General features: G+C 35.5%; 1 protein-coding gene across 5 annotated transcripts in view; it reads left to right on the top strand.

Annotated features, from left to right (window-relative positions):
* The window catches only part of SSBP2 (single stranded DNA binding protein 2), a 189,617-nt gene that overhangs the window by 146,616 nt on the left and 24,243 nt on the right, over positions 1–18,758 (top strand). For 3 of the 5 annotated variants that reach the window (XM_071731479.1, XM_071731477.1, XM_071731475.1), the window contains 5 exons: positions 2,779–2,870; positions 8,962–9,010; positions 10,929–10,964; positions 15,179–15,233; positions 18,164–18,234. In XM_071731479.1, coding sequence (XP_071587580.1) covers positions 2,779–2,870; positions 8,962–9,010; positions 10,929–10,964; positions 15,179–15,233; positions 18,164–18,234 — 303 coding nt within the window. The remainder of the gene's footprint in view (positions 1–2,778; positions 2,871–8,961; positions 9,011–10,928; positions 10,965–15,178; positions 15,234–18,163; positions 18,235–18,758) is intronic. The other 2 variants (XM_071731478.1, XM_071731476.1) reach the window with 1 other exon arrangement.

Below are 18,758 nucleotides of genomic sequence, written 5' to 3'. Positions count from 1 at the left end.
TCTTCTGTAACACTGAAGTATATTTACTGTTTGCCTTTTGGAGGCAGAAAGAGAAGCTTTGCCATGCTGCCATATGAGATTGAGCTGACACTTTATGCAGCACCATTAGTCACAGCAGACAAATCTCATGCCAGTTTTTATAAGAATGATTTTTCCATTTTTGCTGTCTCTTAAAATCCAATGTTTTTGTAAGGTTCTTTCTCTTACTGAACATCCTCTTAAAATGTGAAAAAATGTGGCTAATCTACACAATATGTAAGTTTGCAAATCAATCTTTTGTATAAATGAATCATAATTTATCTTTGTATCTGGCATTTATGATCTTCTCATTAGGCAGTTCTAAAATCAAATGTGATTAATCTTCCACACCTACTTTTAGTATTCTCTTGCTACAGTGCTGTAAAGTTGACTTCAGTGTGCCCGTGGTGGGAGATCCTTGCTTCACAGGCTGTCAACTTGCAGAATGCTTAGTGGCTGACACAGAAATACTCATGTCCAGTGTATCAAGTATAGCATGCATATGGAAGAAAACTTACAGAAAATTTATCTCAGTTTTCAATTTTATGATTCTAGGCTGATTAAAACTAAATAACATGAAGCAAACAGCACTGGATGGTTGTAAATGCTTGAATCTGTGAAATGGTAAAAAAATTAGGCTAAGGCTTTTTTTCCAAGCCTATAATTATGCTAGGTGAACAGGGTACCACCTCCAGTCTGTGACCACTGCTTTGCCTCATCCTCCCACATACTCCCTAGTGCTTTCTAGTTAAAAAGAATTTAGGTCATCTTACATATTTTTTAAAAAAACCTTTGCTAATCTCACTCATTTTGGCCACGTTATTTTAGGGAGCACTTTTATGAACAGCTCAACTACCAGATCAGCAGTAATGGTGATGGCTTTTGAGCAGAAACCTTTAAGGAACAAGCAGGGTCACTATCATCTGCAGAGAGCAGAGCTGCAACTGAAGAAATGTGTCTATTGGTAGCTTTAATGAAAGCACTCTTGTTTTAGGATGAAGGAGTACATTTGATTAGAATTAGCAGTAATTAGAGTTAGAAATACATTTGATTAGGATTCTTATAATCCTGCAGGATTCCACTGAGATCTTTAAGCCCTGTCCTCACGAATGATGTCTGAATTAAAATAGATACCAGACAGACCAAAGAGGGAGAATGGCTCAGTTCTCCATATCAGGATGGAAAAATTAAATAAACCAGATACAAAACTGCTGTTTTGTTACAGTGAGTTCTCCTCCAAATCCAGTAGTGCCAGCTGGGGAGGATACTGTGCCCAGCTGCTTTGGCTGCCCACCAGTTGACTGCCCCACAGTTCTGACAGAAGAGTTGCTCAGGCAAAATCATCTGAGATAACCTAGGCTAAACAGGAGGTTTGAGTTAATCTGTCTGACTTTTGCTGGCTGCACGTGAAAAGGCAGAAACCATCAGTGATGGGTGACCAGCAGCTGGGGGTAAGATGTTGTCTTTAGATGGCACTGCTGGGTCTGGAAGAAAACATCTCTCTGCAGCCTCAGGTTGTATCCTTGCAAAGCACCTATTGATGGCACACTTTTAGGATTGTTAGCAATGAAAATAAATAGGTTAATTTAGGGTTTTATTCTTTGCAGCAACAAAATCTCCTCTCCTTGTTCTACATCAGTTCTAGATAACTGGTCTGTCGTATCAGTCAAGGTATAAACAGCTCCAGACACAAATTTCTGAATATATCTGTTGGATTTCACCCTTGTATTCATGACTTCATTTTTACATGGATTTGTCAATCAGACCAATATAGAGAGCACCCATAGGCCTGCGTTACATATTTTATGCAGTTTCTAGTATACTACCCATGAGTGTACTAGTTTTATTATTAGAAAACAGACTGCAACAATGACCTAATTTTTTTTTTTTTTTTAAAGTAAACTGCTCCTTTTTGTCCCCCTCCTTCCAAAATGCACAGCTGTTAATTTTAGCAATTTTTCTATTATCTATCCATTTGAAATATCAGAAAAATGTAGCAGAATTAATGCAGCTTAGGGAATCGATTATGTTTGTGAGGTAAGATAAATCTGCTTCTGTTCCTCTGAATAAATTAAGTCTAATTTAGTTTACAATGTAAATAGTACACTTAATTTTTTTTTCATAATATCAAAGCATAAATTCAGATTTTATGGGCAATGAGCAATTCAGTGTTTGGCATAGCTGTGACATTCATTATTATGTTAAGTGCTTTTCATATTAGTTACTGTAAACTTATTAGAACTGACTGATTAGAAGAGAAATGTAATGGTTATGCTTTATGTTGTAAAACTGATATCATATAATGTAATTTCATACAGGCATTTGTAGATAAATGCCTGTATGTCTAAGAAAATATGATTTAAAATTGTTATATTTACACTCAATGTAAAAATCTTTGTAATTTTATATTCCATGTAAATTTGAATCTAAGTCCAGATTTCTGAGTTTTAATGCAATCCTTTGGTAAAAAAACTGAATACATTATAAAGCCTGACCCTTGTTGATCATTGACTTGACCTCTAAATTTGTAAATAGTTCCTCCTGAAATAATTGACATTTTAACTACTCCTAGACTATTTCTGTTGTTTGTAATTCTCTCTTCTTGAGGCTAACAATATTATTTTTTTACGTGAACAATGGAAACTCCTGAAAGATTGAATTACATTGGCCTATCCAGTCAGCAGTTGTGTAGGGATATCATTAACCTGCTGTCCTTTCTTTCCCCCTCCTCTTTGGTTTTGTTTTTTTGTTTTGTGGTAGTCTGACCCTTGGTTATCATTGCAGAACTATGGAGGTGCAATGAGACCCCCACTGAATGCTTTAGGTGGCCCGGGGATGCCTGGAATGAACATGTAAGCACAATAATAAAATCTTATAATATTTAGAAAAATCATTATTTCATTGTAGAAGTAACATTTGGGATACATAAGAGAAAGGGAACATGCTTTGATAAGTAACATGCTTTGATGACTAATAACTGAAATTTTAAAAAGTGAACCCACAGCAGTTTCCTTCTGTATGCATCTCTTACAGGTGCCTGTAGTATCCCTACAGTTTTCTAGAAATACTCGTTTTCTTTCACAGTTCAAAGTTCAAATACTGGAAATAGTTTGTCAGGAAGGTTACTGCTATTTTCTTGTATGCATTTTTAAAAAAATGAAATTATTTATACTTGTGTTTTTTACTGAATAAATAGGTTTTTTTAAGAATGGTACAATTATGGTTCTTATCTGTAAATCAGTACTTTGAGGAAAATAACACCATTGTCATAAAAAAAGACACACTTTAAAAAAGAAATGTGGATGATTTTCTCTGTTTCTGTTTTTATTTCTATAATTACATTTATTTGCACTTTAAACAGATAGGAGGGTATTAGAAGTATGAGTCTAAGGTTTTCAGTGTTCCTGTGTACTTCTGGGACTGGATCATCGTTTGGTAAAATAATACAGACTTGAGTTTGGTTAAGCTATACCGATTTATTCCAGACATTTATTTAGTGTATTTTCTCTTATAGCTGTAGACAACCCCCCTTTCTAAGTGTGTAGAAAAATTTCAGGTGTAAAATTGCTGCATCTAGAGTAAGCTAGATTTAAATGGAGCATTTTAGCATAGCAAGGGGCCCAACATGAAAAATTTTCTGCACTTCAGGTAAATTGCTTGGTTGGAGTTGCTTTCTTACATGATCATTAAGCCTGGAAAAAGAATGTGTTCCATGTGTTACTTAGATTTCACTTTTCAGAATTCACAGGTTTTAAGTGATAGCTATAGTTGCCTTTGGCACACCAGAGACCAGAAATTATCCAGTCATTGTTGTATTATGGCCCGGCCTCTACTGAATTTAATACAGTTTTTCATAACCAGCATTTTGCAGACCCCAGGGTGGTGAAACAAGGCATCACGTTGGTCCAGCTATCAAGGCACTAGAATGATTTTACAACCCAAAGCAGAAAACATGTTATTTTTCATTCCTTTTATGCCTTTGTCCTTCAAGAATGAGTTTTCAGCAGATGAACCCAGAAAACACAGTGAAGATTAATATATACTTGTTTTCACTGTATCATAGATACCCATTTTTAGTCTTATTTTTATAGGAAATGTAAGAGCTTGTAATTTTCATTACAAGTGAAGAGCTGCCAACCTAAAAAAGTAGAAGAGGTATTGAGATAGATAATACTGTTACATAAAATATCTAATCCATCATATCCTTAATTCCTGTGGTTATCCAGACAACCTTGAGTTCTCAAAGCAAATATAATAAAATCTGAAGTTGGGTGTTACTCTATAATAGACATCATATATTGGACTGAAGGCAATTGTAGGAACCCTCCCAAGGGCAGTACTTTCTTCTTTTAAGTAAAATTGATGTAGATATTTGGAATTCAGTGTGAGTGTACTCTAAGCTCTGCAGAGATTGTCCTCCGGAGGAAACTGAATTACAAGAAAAAAAAGATTGACTTTCTAAAGAAATGCTGTAGAGGTAAAATTGAGGGTAGGTAAGATATTTTGAGGCTCCTTATTCACACAAAGGAGAGTTTACACAGGAAAAAGAAGAAAACAGGCTTCTGGATGGCAAAAAGAATTCCTGGTCTGCCAGAAAGAAATGGGTTGAAATACTAACATTTTCGTATTGCAGCACTTAACATTTCTTCTTTTGTTGAGCCAGTAAACTCACATATATCCTGTTCTTTTAATTCAGTGATTGTAGAAAGTTCATTTTTCTTTGAACTTTTATGTCCTCTTGAAGGGAACACTGAATTGGCATTCTTTACTTGGGAAATTAATTATCTTTGATACTGTATATGACCTTAGAAGGACAAGATGTGAAGTGGTAATTATGAAGTAGGCACCATTGCTGCCTCAATGCCTCACCAGGCATGTATTGCATTTCTTTGCCTTTCTTACAAACTCATCTTTACTCCATCTCAGGTCAAAGGGGTAACAGAATATTCTTTCTTGGTTTTGAACACTTCATACTGTCCCTTTGCTTATTACAATTCATTTTCACAGTGTAAGAGAGTACAATGTGTTGGTGCTGGAATACTGTGCTGTGGCAAACCATGGCTTGTGTTAGATGCTGAACCACAGACAGCTCCATTATTTCATGCTTGACTACATGAGTATAAATTTTTTACCTCCAAACTGAGTGTTGGTTTTTTTTTTTCTCTTCCAAATGAAGTGAAAAATAGGCAAAAAAAAGGTGTTAATGTGGTTTAAGGCCTGGGTTTTTTAAATTGTATTTCCAGGGCATCAGGTTTTTTTCTTACTGTAAAGTTACTGCTGTTAAAGTTGTCCTTACAATATATTAGACTTATTGTCTGGTCAATTCCAGCATTCAGGATCAGTCAGAGTGCATCCAAGGATAAACTACAGACAGAGGCAATAGCTGGACTCAGCTTTATTAATTGTGTTGTTTGTGTTATGCCTTATAACTTATATAAAGCATAATGCTAAGAAATAACAGTGTAAATGATTAGTGTACTTCTGTTTCTAGTAAATAAGGTAGCTACACACAAGGCTCTTGCTTTACAGTAACATCCATTCTTCATGTAGACAAATCTTTTTTGTACATGAAAATCTTCTGGTGTCCTATTCAATGTTTTTGGATTCTTGGCAGTGTTAGAATATAAAAATATGTGTTTTACAGAAGAAAAAAAAAAGAGAAGAAAAGAAAAAAAAAAGATTTAAAATTCAGCATTTCTTCTTGGAAAGCACAAGAGGAAGGAAGCTCTTTTGGTTAAGATTATAATATATGCCAAATATAATTTTACATTTTTCTGGATTAAAAAGTATTGCTTATTGTAAAAAATTGCAACAACCAGCTTGGGTGCTTGTGGAAAGTATTCCAGTCCTGGAACATTTGCTGCACAGATATAGGACCAGTAAAATATCTGCTTGCTCCATTATAACTGATGCCTATCAGGTTACTTTTTGAAACAGCTGACACACATCCTATGTTCTTCTGCAGAATAACTTTCTTATAAATGTAAGGTTTTAAGTTGAAGCTTGCAGCCATTTTTAGTAAGATTTTTCTTCCCTGGTGGTAAAATGCCTTCTTTGGAACAAAATGGCAAATTTCAGGGAGCAGTGCAACATTTCACTAGCACTTTTTTAATGACCTGCAGTGCTGTCTCAAGTGCTAAGAATATCTCAATCATGCCTGAAAAGAAAGAAAATGTGATTTTGTTTCTAACTTCAATTCACAAAGCTGTGTCTAGATGTTTAATTTCCTGATCAATTATGATTACCCTTTGGGAAACTGAAATTCTGGACTTTATTTTTTCAACTACTAGGATCAACACTATGGAACTGACTTTATGGATAAAATACAGCTGTAATTAGTCATAGCTCTAAATACTTCATCAGTACCTCCATGTTGGAATTGGTACATTCATAATAATGTTTTATGACTTTGTTGATGCTTCCAAAATAAACATTTAATAAAGGGGAAAAAAGCCTGCTTGCGTTGCATAAAAAAAAATAAATTGCAGGTAGCTTTTTTTTTTCCATACCTTTTTGACAAGCTAACGTTTGGCTCCACAGAAACCATATGGCTTTCCAACAGAATCTGTGGCAGTGTTTTCTGTGTCTATACCTAAGCTTCCAGTAAATTTGGTCATTCCAGCAGTTTTTTGGTTAAAAGGTAATATCTCTGCAGTTCAGAGTAAGCCGATGTGTTGTCACAGCTATTTTCCATTTGATGCTTTTTGCTAGATATATTTGTGCCACTTAATGTCATATAAACAAGTGTAGGGTTTTGGGGTGAAAACAGTATTAGAAATATTAGAAAAATTTCTCAGATTTTTTTGAGAAAGAGAATCCAATAAATGAACTATGATACACAGAAAAAAGATGAAAAAGACTAAAAGAACACCTAATATTTCATCATGTCATCATCAGCAGAGGAGAAATTACTGAATATTTGACCTAAGGAGCATGAGTAGTGTGAGTTGCTTTCTTTGCTTTGCCTCCCCTCCATCCTAGTGAATAAGGCAGAAAAGACCCTCACCTGCATTCTGTTTTCCAACCTTCCAAAAATAATGTCAGGAGAAATAAATCCAATTTTACTCGATTTTTTTCAGTTGAGTGATTTTTTTCAGTTTGAGTGAATTTCTTTATATTTTCACCAAGAATGTAATTTTAAAAAATAAGATTCACTGTTAAATCCATCGGGTAACGTATCTACTTAGTAGGTTTTATTTTTGCAAGACTTTAAAATAGCTAAAAAACCTTCCTTATCTCATTACTAAAGGCTGCTTTCTTCCCTATATTTAAATCACTTTCCCATGTGTGGTAAGCTGTGGTGGCTAATGTTGCTTTGCTAAAGCTAATGAGGCCAAAATGCCATTTTAAATGAGAAGGTTTTATCAGCTGCTCTGCCTCTCAGTTGTCAGGGCCTTCAAAAAAGTGATTTCATCTTTTTTTATAAATAACTAGAAGTTCTTAATGCTCCTAGGAATAATTATGGTTATTGAGATGTTATGACTGTAAACACAGAGATCTTACCTCCCATATGGCTTAGTTCTCTTAGGACTGTTACAAAATGAAGCCTAAATAGCAAACTATTTTCCTGAGCTCATCTAAGAGTGAGAAACTTAAAATAACAGCAAGAGTTGTGAGAAAAACATGGTTGGTCTGGGTGGTTTTCACTTTCTCCTTTCCTCGTGCCCTTCTGCTTTTAATACCCCCCCTGATACCTTTGGGAGTTGCCTTTATCAGGCAGTTTCCTGCCTCTGAAACATTCTGGTTCCTCCTCCTGAGGAGGTGCTGTGTAATCACACGTGCACCATTCTCACCAGAATGTCTGAAAAGTTTGAAATTTCCCGTTTGCCTGCTGTATGATAAATTTCATGTTTCTGTGGAGATAAATTGGCTTTAGTCAAGTAGCAAAATGTTTTTAGATATGTATCTAAACATATGTTTTAAGTGTATGTGTTAAATGGCAGTTTTTCATTTTTTCTTAAACTAGATATTATTCATAATCAAGTATTCATTTAATATTTATTATTTTATATAATTATTATTATTATTACCGGGTACAGATTATAGCAATATATTTTCCATGGCTTGTTGTTTTAATAAATAGGTTTTCCCAAAACATTTGTAAGGAACTAGCTTCACTTTACCTAGTGAAGCCTTACTGTACTTGAAGTATTCTAGATCCATGTTCAGTAAATGCATGTATCCTCACCTCTTCAGGAAGGTACTTAGTTGTGTCAGGAAAAGTACTGCTTCTGTGACTGAAATTATGCTTTTATTTTAGTACCTTTCTGCCTTTGCCTGTACTGTAAGTAGACTTATGTGGAATGTGTAATACTTTCTCCAAATATTTTTCAAGAAGCCAAGAAGGTACAAGGAAAAACACTCCTCATGAGAACTTGAGAACTTGTTTTTCACTCAGCAAAAATTCCTGTGCTACATTAAATGTTGCATCTATGTAACACAGAATTAAATTTTCCATGAAAAGAAGGAAAACACTTCAAGAAAAACAAATTTTCTTTCAAATTGTTCCATTGAAAATATAAAAGGAGGATGTCTGGCACTTGTTAAATTTGAAAATGTTTGGGAAGCAAAAGAGTGCTATCTGGGCTGTAGCTTCTGGCTGTGTGGCTGCTGGGTAAGCATTTCTGGTGCCACCCTGACCTGAAGACTACAGGGGCACCAGATTGAGTCAGAAACCAAAGTGTCTTAAATGTGGGTGGTAGGGTTGTAATATCAAATGAATTTTCTTTAATCAGCTCATAAATGGATTAAAATATAATGGTAGTCCAAGAATGAGAATTTTGCCGTAGCATTATAACTTGGTTGTGGTTTATAAACACGCTTGGATTTGGAAAAAACACCAAAAACTGTCTCATTTCTTACTCTGGAAACAGATTATTTTGATTTGCTTTTGTATAGCAGGTCAGAAATGTTCTTTGTCTCCTATTACATCTTCTCTTACAGGGGCCCTGGGGGTGGTAGACCTTGGCCAAACCCGACCAATGCCAACTCTGTAAGTAAATATTTGAAATATATTAGACACCATCGTATATTTACGGACATACTTATCATCAATACACCAGGGAGAATTCATTCAACAAATAGAACCCTGCATGCTTTATATTTTACCCCATAACTCTAATTCAGAGCAGGTACCATGAGAAGCACATCTGAAGGTGAGATGGGAGCTCCTCCACAGAGAGCTCATTGACCTGCAGATCTCCAGCTGTACTGCTCATCACACAAGACCTCTGCATCTTGACAGGAGTTACACAGCACTTCAATAACACAAAGATTATTCTGGAGTGTATTTAATATACTTTTTAGCTTCCTTTATAGTAAGATGAGTTAGGTCAACACTGTCTGGCCAGCAATCTCTACAGAAATCACAGCTTGCTAAGATGCAGCTTAATGTGACCTCACATAATTTACATAACCAAAGCATATTTGCTATTCTGAACTAGGCAATGTGCAATCACAGAATAATTGCTTGGGAGACATTAGACAATTTTCTGTGCTTTTTGTGTAAAAGCAGTGCACTTTATTGAATTGGCAAAACCTACAAAAAAAGCTAGTCTGATAGCAGCTTGAAGGAAGGAGGAGGTCGGTGAGACTTCCTGAATGAACAGTGTCTGGTATTTATTCAGAAAACAAAGGTAAATATTTTCATTAAGTGATCATGCAGCATTAGTATAAAAATGTGTCCTTTTTCAGCACTTGCTTGGAGTTTGGCTTAATGTATTTGCCTATTTCTGTATTAATTTTCATTTTTTAATTATAGTAGTGAAAATTGAGAGAAAAAAAAGACCTGAAACTCTTCCTCAGGTTCTTTTTGCATATACTCAACTAAAATGGATGCTAATATATTTTTCAACTGATAGTTGAAATATTCTCATTCAGTTATATTAACTGAAAAGTCCCCTAAGAAATCAAGTTGTCTGAAATTGTGTAAGATGTTTATGCTGTGAGATAATTTTATATTTTGTCAGTACAGTTGCTTAATTTTTACCCCATCCTCCTGTAATAGCTTTGGTCTGTGCTCCTTTAGAGATAATGACTGCAAAAGCTACCATAAAGAAGAAAACCAGATGATTCACAGGCAGGCTGGTTTCTTTAGAATACCCTCTGTAACAAACACAATTGAATTTAAAGTGAAAATAGAATACTGACCTTTTTTTTTATTAAATATAAAAAAAAAAGAAAAATGCAAAGAAATTAAATTAGTATCTTCTGGGGCAAAAGAGATAAGAGGGTTGCTCTTCCTTGTATGGCCAAGATTTTAATCAAGATTAAGCATAATAACACACAAATTCAATCCATGCTTGGTGTGACTCTGAAGTCCTATTGGCTTAAATACAAGTAAGTTCTACTTCAGTTTATAAACTTTATAAAGCATATTACCTTAATCATCTTATAGCTTAATCTTTTACTAAAGTCTGCAGATCTTTAAAGAATTTATTGTGGGTCCCACACAAGAAAACACTTCTAGGATTTGGAAGAACAGGACTGGTACTAGATCTTGTAACCTTTATCTTTAAAAAGTGATGCTGGCTGTTAAAAGTGCATACCTGACTTACTATGGAACAATGGAGAGCAGATATCAGACCTCGGCCTACAGACATTTAAATGTGTGAATTATATTATTCAGATTAATTTCAGGGCACGGTAAATTTAAATGTAAATATTTTACTTGAAAAATTTGGTATTAAATTTGGTTTGTGTCTATATTGCTATTTTTTGACTTGAACATACTTACAATGACAAGTTGTTGAAAAGAAGAGGTGTTTGTTTTGACAACAGTAGCATTTTCCATAATCATTAACTGTGTTTTTGAAATAAATTAAATAAGTGTTAACCTACAGCTGTACATAAATGTATGTATGGACTGCATCCAGAAGAAATTACTGGTTTTGTTTCTGTTGACATTACAGATACCTTATTCTTCAGCATCTCCTGGGAACTATGTAGTAAGTACACTTGCTTTTGTGTGTTTCCTTATTAGAATAGATTTTACACTTTATATAGGCAAAGAAATAGCTGTCCAGATGTTAAGGAGAGCCCTTGTGTATTTGTTGAGAATGGAACATCTGATCTGTACTCAGTGCTTTTTTTCTGCCATCTATGTTGCATATGTTGATGTTGATTACTAGAATCATTATCAGTCTGGTCAAAATTGCCCAGAGTACTGTTTTATTTCAGCAACCATTTATATAACCAATACAATATATTGTCCTCAAAAATAGGACCAGATTTTCTGGAAACAGAGTATTGTGTATGAATTCCTGAACTTCATCAGAAAGCAAGCATTTGAAGAATTAATTCAAGCTTTTATCTTCCAAAAGATATACAAATGGGTCTTTATAGTTAACATTTTAAGTAAAAATTTTATTCTTGTAATTACCTTCTGAAGATTTGAAAATTCTTCTTGTTCTCCATAATCTGTTAGGTCAGGTCTTCATTTCACAGACATTTTCATAATTTATTATGGATTAGTTGGTATCTTTGTTTATTTGTTAGTGTGTACCTCTGTATGAAATTATTAAAACTTCATAATAGTCTCAGCATTGAGCTGTCATTGAAAAGAACAGAAAGTGCTAACCCTCTCTCTGGAATTTTAACAAATATACTTTACCTATCAACAATATGTTTTTGTTGAAGTATATACTGCTGGGTTTTGTCTCTATCCTCAGAGAACAACTTTGTTTATCCTTTTAGGCCCTTTATTGCTGTTCTTACTGTTGTGCTTGGGTTATTTGTACTTCTGATGTCCTCCTATAAGGCACATTGTCTCATCTGGTTTTATCACACACGTATTACTGGTGTCACAGGGTAACAAGGAATATTTCAGTAAGATTTTAGTCAGGTTTTAGTAATTTGTAATTGAATGTTTTGTCACCTTAAGATTAGACAACTGTAGGCATTGTTTTTAAAGAGAATAAAATGTGGAGATATTTCAGAATGTGGAGCAGGTCCTTCACCATACAGGCAGTATACCAGTGGGTTTTCATCTGTTTGTGCTGCTTATAAATTTATCTTACTTTGAGTCTTCATAGGAGAGATGATCCTGCAGAGCTAAAGCTGAAGGATGAGCTCAAGGATAAGCTTGTTTTGTTTAGACAAAGGCAATTTGGTTTGTCCTTTATTTAAACCATTATCTGTGAAAAAGGTTACAGTTCTCATAAGCATCCATAACTGTTGAGCTCATTTTGCCACATGTTTAGTGGAAGCAGTCCAAATCTGCTCATCTCCAGACCACTTCTTTGAATGCACAACTACATAAATTTCTTTTTGTTGGGAAGAGGATTTTATTGGTTTTGCCTTAGACATTAGTGATAGGTTATTATTGCAGATTTTGAAGACTTCTTTAAATTATTTGACTTCATAGTTTTGTTGGTTTTTGGTTTTTGTTTCATCAGGTCTTGAGAAACTAGGAAAGAAGATACCATAGAAAATTATTTTAAAGAAACAAACCTAAATAAAATGCAAGTTGTAGTAGCAAACACTGGTGATATATTTACATCAAACCAAAGGTCAGACAGGATAAATAACTTGGACAGAGGGAGGCATCACCATATTTCAGTGTATTTAGAGGAGGAATAAGAGTAAAGAGGAGACAATGATGAGACTGATGCTGGAGTGTTGCATCACATTGGTACCACTGAAGGGAAATCAGAAGGTGTGCAAAGATGCAAGAATGAGCTACAAGGCTGAAGTATTAGAGAAAATGCCTGAGCCTCTGAGCAGATTTGCTCTGTCTGTGAACTCCAGCTGTGCTGGTGGGAAGGTTGGATGCCCAATTCTTTGTCCTCACTCTTCTGTTGAAGGTTAACTCTCCTTCAGGTGTGCCACTGGAGTTTCTTGGATGAGTGACCCACTTGGTCCACAACAACTGAAGTTGATTGAAGCATTTAAAGAGCCAGGCTCTTAGTGAGGCACTTAAGCTTCTTAGCCAATGGATTTTTTAATCTGCAACTACACACTCTGGGATCTTAATCTGGTTAATTTATTGGACAGTTTTTGAGAAATAATTCCATTACATAATATATACACAACTTACATCATGTAATATATACATATGTAATATATATGTAATATATAAAATAAGTACTCCGAGTGAAAATAGTTGATACTAAGAGGCTTTCTAGGAGATGAAAATGTAAAAATAATGAGAGTAAATATAAATTTAAAATTAGGTGCAACAGTTTGTAGTGAAGATAAGTAGTTTTCCTAGTAAGTGACCAGTTAAGGGTTTTACACCTCTTAATGTGATGATGAAAAATGAGTATAAACCTAAATCAAGCTAGTGAGCTGAGCTTAGTGCACAACTGAAAGGATAAAGAGTCATAGCCTGTGATGCCTGGGGGCCATATATGTGATCCAAAGGTCCTTTTGAGTTGTCTGTAGCTCTGCAGCAGTGATGGGAAAACTCATTGCTTTGGGCTGAATAGACCTTTCAGAGGGTTTTGGCAAGCCCCATCCTCACACATTCATTTCTGGTTTAATTGTAATTTGGGAGGGTACAAAGGCTATGCTGCTGCTGGCAGTATGTAGCATGACTGTGCCTTGATTTTTATAAGTTTATCTGCAGGTTTCATGGCAGAGCAACCCTTTGTTCTAGCAGGGTCTGTAAAAGGTGCCCAGTGACCTTGCCTAGTTCACAGGCCAGGGGAACCACAAAATAAAGAACCTAGTGGGTGGGGTTACATCTAAGGGCATGGAGCTGTGTTTATGTTGACTGATGAAGGGCTGTGCTGCTTCTCCTACTGTGGAAAAGATTTCTGTTTCATCTACAATTAACTGTGAGTTGATCACTGGCTGGCAGACAAAGATGCTTCACCCTGCACATTTTTTACTTGTACAAACCTGCAAGAGAAGTGGTATTAATCAGTAAGCTAATACGTTGCTGATTGTTTGGAATTTTTGCTAGTATATTTTTGCTGTTTTGTAAGAAATGTTAATTTAACTCAGCCATTGAGAAATGGTGCCTATTGTTTTAAATCACAACCATCACTGCGCTGCCTTCCAAAATTTCCATCAGCCTCAGTGAATTATAGCTAAACTCAGCAATGTCCTTGCAAGCAGACAGGAACAACAAAACCTTTATTGTCAGGGCTATTTCCTCTCTGAAACTGTGTTATCTGATATATAAAAATATAATTAAAGATAAAAATATAATGAGGGTCATATGGCAATGAAAATAATAATCTGTTGTTAGCAGTCGGGGTATTTTTTGTTACAAAATGTCAATATTTATTGACTTTTATTGACACAGACATTTTTACCAAACTGGAAGCTGGTAGTTTTTCATGTTACTTAAAAATATTAATGTATCTGCGAACAAAGGAAGCAAGAATTTATGTTTAATTTAAAAATTGCATATTTAGAATGAAATTATTGGGGAAATTTTTAAAGAACCATAAAAAGCTTGTTTAACAGATAGAGCTGTTTGTGTACATTTTTTTAGTCATAAACAGAGTCGCAGCACAGAAATGCCTGAAAGTACAAAAATTTATGTTCCTTGGTAGAGTGTTTTATTGAGTTGTCTTTGATTTAATAGTCTAGGCAAGTGGCACAATTGTACCCAGCACTATGAAGACTTTTAAATCCATTTGTCATTAATTAAAGTAGAAGTTGGGAATACAGATGTTGTTTTTAAAAGTTGTAGCATGTTGTACAGACAGAATCAAAATTACTGTCACATCAAGGTGCCATGTCTACCTACGAAAGAAAGCTTTCTTAAGGTGATCAGTCTTTTCTGTCCCTGTAGGATACCCCCTTGTTTTGTGCTTAGCAAACATTGTTTACTCAACCACTGGCAGTGTACACAGTACAACAAAACAGAAATGCCAGCTGGAAACAAACATGGTAACAAAAGTAGGTTGAGGGAAATAAATATAATTGCCTTAGGCCCCAATCCAAGAATTTCTCTTGTCTGATTCAAAGCATGGCACAGAGCTATTGAATACTGGATATTCTTGGGTCTCTGCCAGAGCTTACTGACCAACTACTTAGTCTTCTTTGCTACCTTATCAGGAAATGTGCATGTTTTCACCTGAGTAACTTATGACATACTCAAACAATTTTTTTTTTTTTTTTTTTTTTTTTAATTTGTACTGTGTTTGGTTTTTACTGTGGCATGGTTTTCCATTCCATGCTAACTGACATGTTCTGCTCTCCCCAGGGTCCTCCAGGAGGTGGAGGGCCACCAGGAACACCGATCATGCCTAGTCCTGCAGGTATTGAAACATACTCAGAAATAAAAAAGAATTGTAATGGGTTCTAGGAAATGCAGAGATTACTTCTCAGACTTTGAGTCTCTTAAAGAATTGGATGATGATGTATTATTGTTTTTATACTTTACCAGTTTTCTTCCTGTGCTTTCACCCTCTACCTGCTGCACAGACACTAAGAATTGTATCATTGTAACAGTTCAGGCATTTCTCTCATAATTTTTAACACACTTCCAGAAAACCCAGTCTGTATTTGATTTTGCTAATGTTCTTCAGGTCAGTTCCACCATTTTGGAAATGAGGAGATTTCTGAATCTGGTGTAGCTTCCTTTTTAGGATCCTCTGGGGTGGACCTCTTGAGCCATGTGTTGCATCCCATGGTTATGTTGTCTGACTGACAGCAGGGTCAAACTGGACAGGTTGCTCTTCTCTGAGCTGCAGTGGAGGAGGAAGTCTCCAAAGAAACCATCATCATGTCCTCCTACCAGTGATCTGTTCCCACAACTTCAGCTGGCCCCCTGTTTCCTCAAGTAACATGGTTTGTTTTGTAACTTGCCTGAAGATGGCCAAATAGATGTATTTCCTTCCATGGATGTTTTGCAATGATAACTGGTATTAAGGCTGAACTGCAGGATATAGAGGATGCTGTCCTCACCATGAACATCCTGAAAATTGTGATGATTATCTGCTAAAATGAAACTAATACGTCCTGTGTAACCCAGTATCTAATAACTACTCCTTTTGGCCAAAATCTGCCATTGTAACTCACTTTAACCAGTTAAGAGGGACCCATTCACCTCAATGATGGTAGCATCCTCAGTCTTAAAGTTCCACATACTCTTGCTCTTGTCTGCAGCACAAGTGGGTAGGGATGTTTCCTGACTGAAAACAATTTGCACCAATATCTTCATTGAATACAATTCCAGGGCTTTCAAAAATGAAATCTGGGATAAAGCATGGGGCTTCCTTGCTCATATCATTAGTGAAAAAGATAATTAGTGCAAGCTGGCATTTAAAATCTAGAGTCTCTTCTAACATAAAACAACTTATGGACAGCTTGCAATTTTAAAAATAGTCAGCACTGCAGTTTTGGCACATTGCAGGACATCTGTGTGCAGCTCAAATAAAGCTTCTGCTTACAGTTGTTACCATTTTCAGTTAGAGACTCAAAGATGTTTCAATGCTGTTTTTCAAAGTTTGAAAATGCTTAAAATGGACACCTCATAGTTTTGAAAAAGTATTTACATGCCTCTGAAACAAACCAGCTCTGAGAGTTCCCATGACCCAAGTAGCCCAATGTGACCCAAGTAGCTCACATGTGCCATCAGAACATGGGAAGAACCAGTGATATGTGTTGCAAAAGCATCTGGTCCCTGAAGAACTCATTGCCTACCTCATCAAACATGAAAAATATTTTTTTATGTGTTACTTCTACTTTGGTAACTTAAGGTTACAAGCTTTTTGTTGCCCCCTATTCTTTACATAGCATACTTGAATGTTGATGTGGTACACAGTGCTCTGCATATAATCAAATTATTTCCTCACCACGGTTAGCTAATGCTTAGAAAACTGTCTCAGAAAGATTCACGAATAGACAAAGACCTTGATTTTAACTGTATATACAGGCACATTCTTGTGGGAGATCTGTCCACAATTCCAACACATTTCAGTCTGGTCTTGGCTTTCTCTGACTCAGAAGGCCCCTGTCACCTTGTCTTGGAAAAAGAATTACAGCTGAGCAGTGGTTTTTGCATGTATTGTTAATCAAAAAACTCTGGTTCAACAAGGTGGAATGGTCTTTTGGAGAATTCTTTTTCCAGATGCTATAGGAGTACTGATATTCCAGAACGGACAGTAATTTTTTAAATCATGCTGTGCCCTTAGGCATGTATTCAGACTTAGGTCATTCTCCTTTCAGTAAACTTTTTCATGGCGTGTCCTATGTCCTGTCAAGTTCCTTTGGGAAAGCTTTGTGCCCAATACCTATTTATCTGCTGCATTTTTTTGCCTTGTGTATCTTACAAATATTGATGGACAGTGTTAAGACTTCATGTGTGTTAGCAGTGGGGATAAACTGGAGATCAGAATGAATAATTTCTACCTACTAATATTCATTTTGTTCTTCATGTGCATTATGTTCTTCAGTTCAGTCAGAAGTGTAATTTGGGTTGCCTTTTACGTCTCTCATTAATTAAATCTTGCATTTCAACTCTGGAGGTTCTCCACCTGAAAGATGATGTGCAGATTGCAGAAAGAGTTCTGAGGTGCAGCAAAGCTGTGACAACATCTGGCAAGGCCATGGTGCCTTAAGCCCCATCCTGTGCCAGTGTAGTTTTGTTGGTTTTGGAATCTGGGCTGCTTTGCAGCACTGCACCACACTGTATCATAAAGATAAACAATTAAAGCTGTCCTGAGACAAGGACCTTTGAACATGTTCCACTGAATAATCAGATGTATCCAGAATAAAAAACTGACATGAATGAGAATACAAATTTTTCATTCACTATACTAACTTGCAGCCTGTTTAATAAGAAGTTGTTTAGCATTTATTACAGATGGAAAACAAATTACAGGAAGTATTAATAAGGAAGAAACTCCTGTTTTATATATCATATTGAAGATGAGTACAGTAAGTTGGAACTCCAGGAAAAAGGGGTGTATGGAATGAAAGAGTTACTGATGCTTTTTGATTTATAAATCTTTCAAGAGTCATGCATAAAACTAGAAGTAGACACTTAGGGACCATTATAATTATTGCTTTTCATAGCTTTGTTGTGTGGTCACAATACATAGAAAGTGAACAAAATCTTCCATGTTATTTCCACTGTTTATCAGTGATTCATGCAGAGAAATAATAGGAACGTAATTACAGGAAATGTATTAGGTGAGTAGTTTTCATCAAAAGGTGTATACGTAAAAGTAATCTCTTATTACAGATTCTACCAACTCTGGAGACAACATGTACACTTTAATGAATGCAGTACCACCTGGACCCAACAGACCTAATGTAAATATGAATCTAGTTATATCCTTCTTTGAATTATGTAGTTTCTTGCTTATTTGATGTTTTTTAATCCAAGCACTACATTTTTGTCACATATCATTAATACTAAATTTTCCATTTTTATGGATGACTTCCCACCATGTACATCTTAATGTTCCCCAAAACAATCATGCCCATACATGCTAAATAATGATTGGGGTATATTTTTCTGCATGGCAAATGCCTGAGAAGCTTGTGCATGTGGATCTTGAGGACAACTTTGTTTGTCTCACTGGAGTGCAGTAGACTTCTGTGTGATAAGACATCATCCTAGGAGCTGCCACTAGCATTAGTTTGTTATAAAAAATATATTCCCCTTGAAAAGGAGGGGGAAATTGCTGAAATTGACCCAGTGCTATGTTGCTGTGCCATTCTGTAAAAAAAAAATATCAAATTAATACCTATAAGAAGGTATTCTAAATTTTCTAAGTAGAAACAAAAATTCCTGTTTATCTAAATGAGAAGTTAAGAATGAAACCTGTTGTTAA

This window comes from Heliangelus exortis, chromosome Z (genome assembly GCF_036169615.1).
Source record: "Heliangelus exortis chromosome Z, bHelExo1.hap1, whole genome shotgun sequence".
In the NCBI taxonomy this organism is placed as follows: domain Eukaryota; kingdom Metazoa; phylum Chordata; class Aves; order Apodiformes; family Trochilidae; genus Heliangelus; species Heliangelus exortis.
Note: the sequence above shows the minus strand (reverse complement) of the source record. Positions and strands in the feature narration are given on the sequence as shown.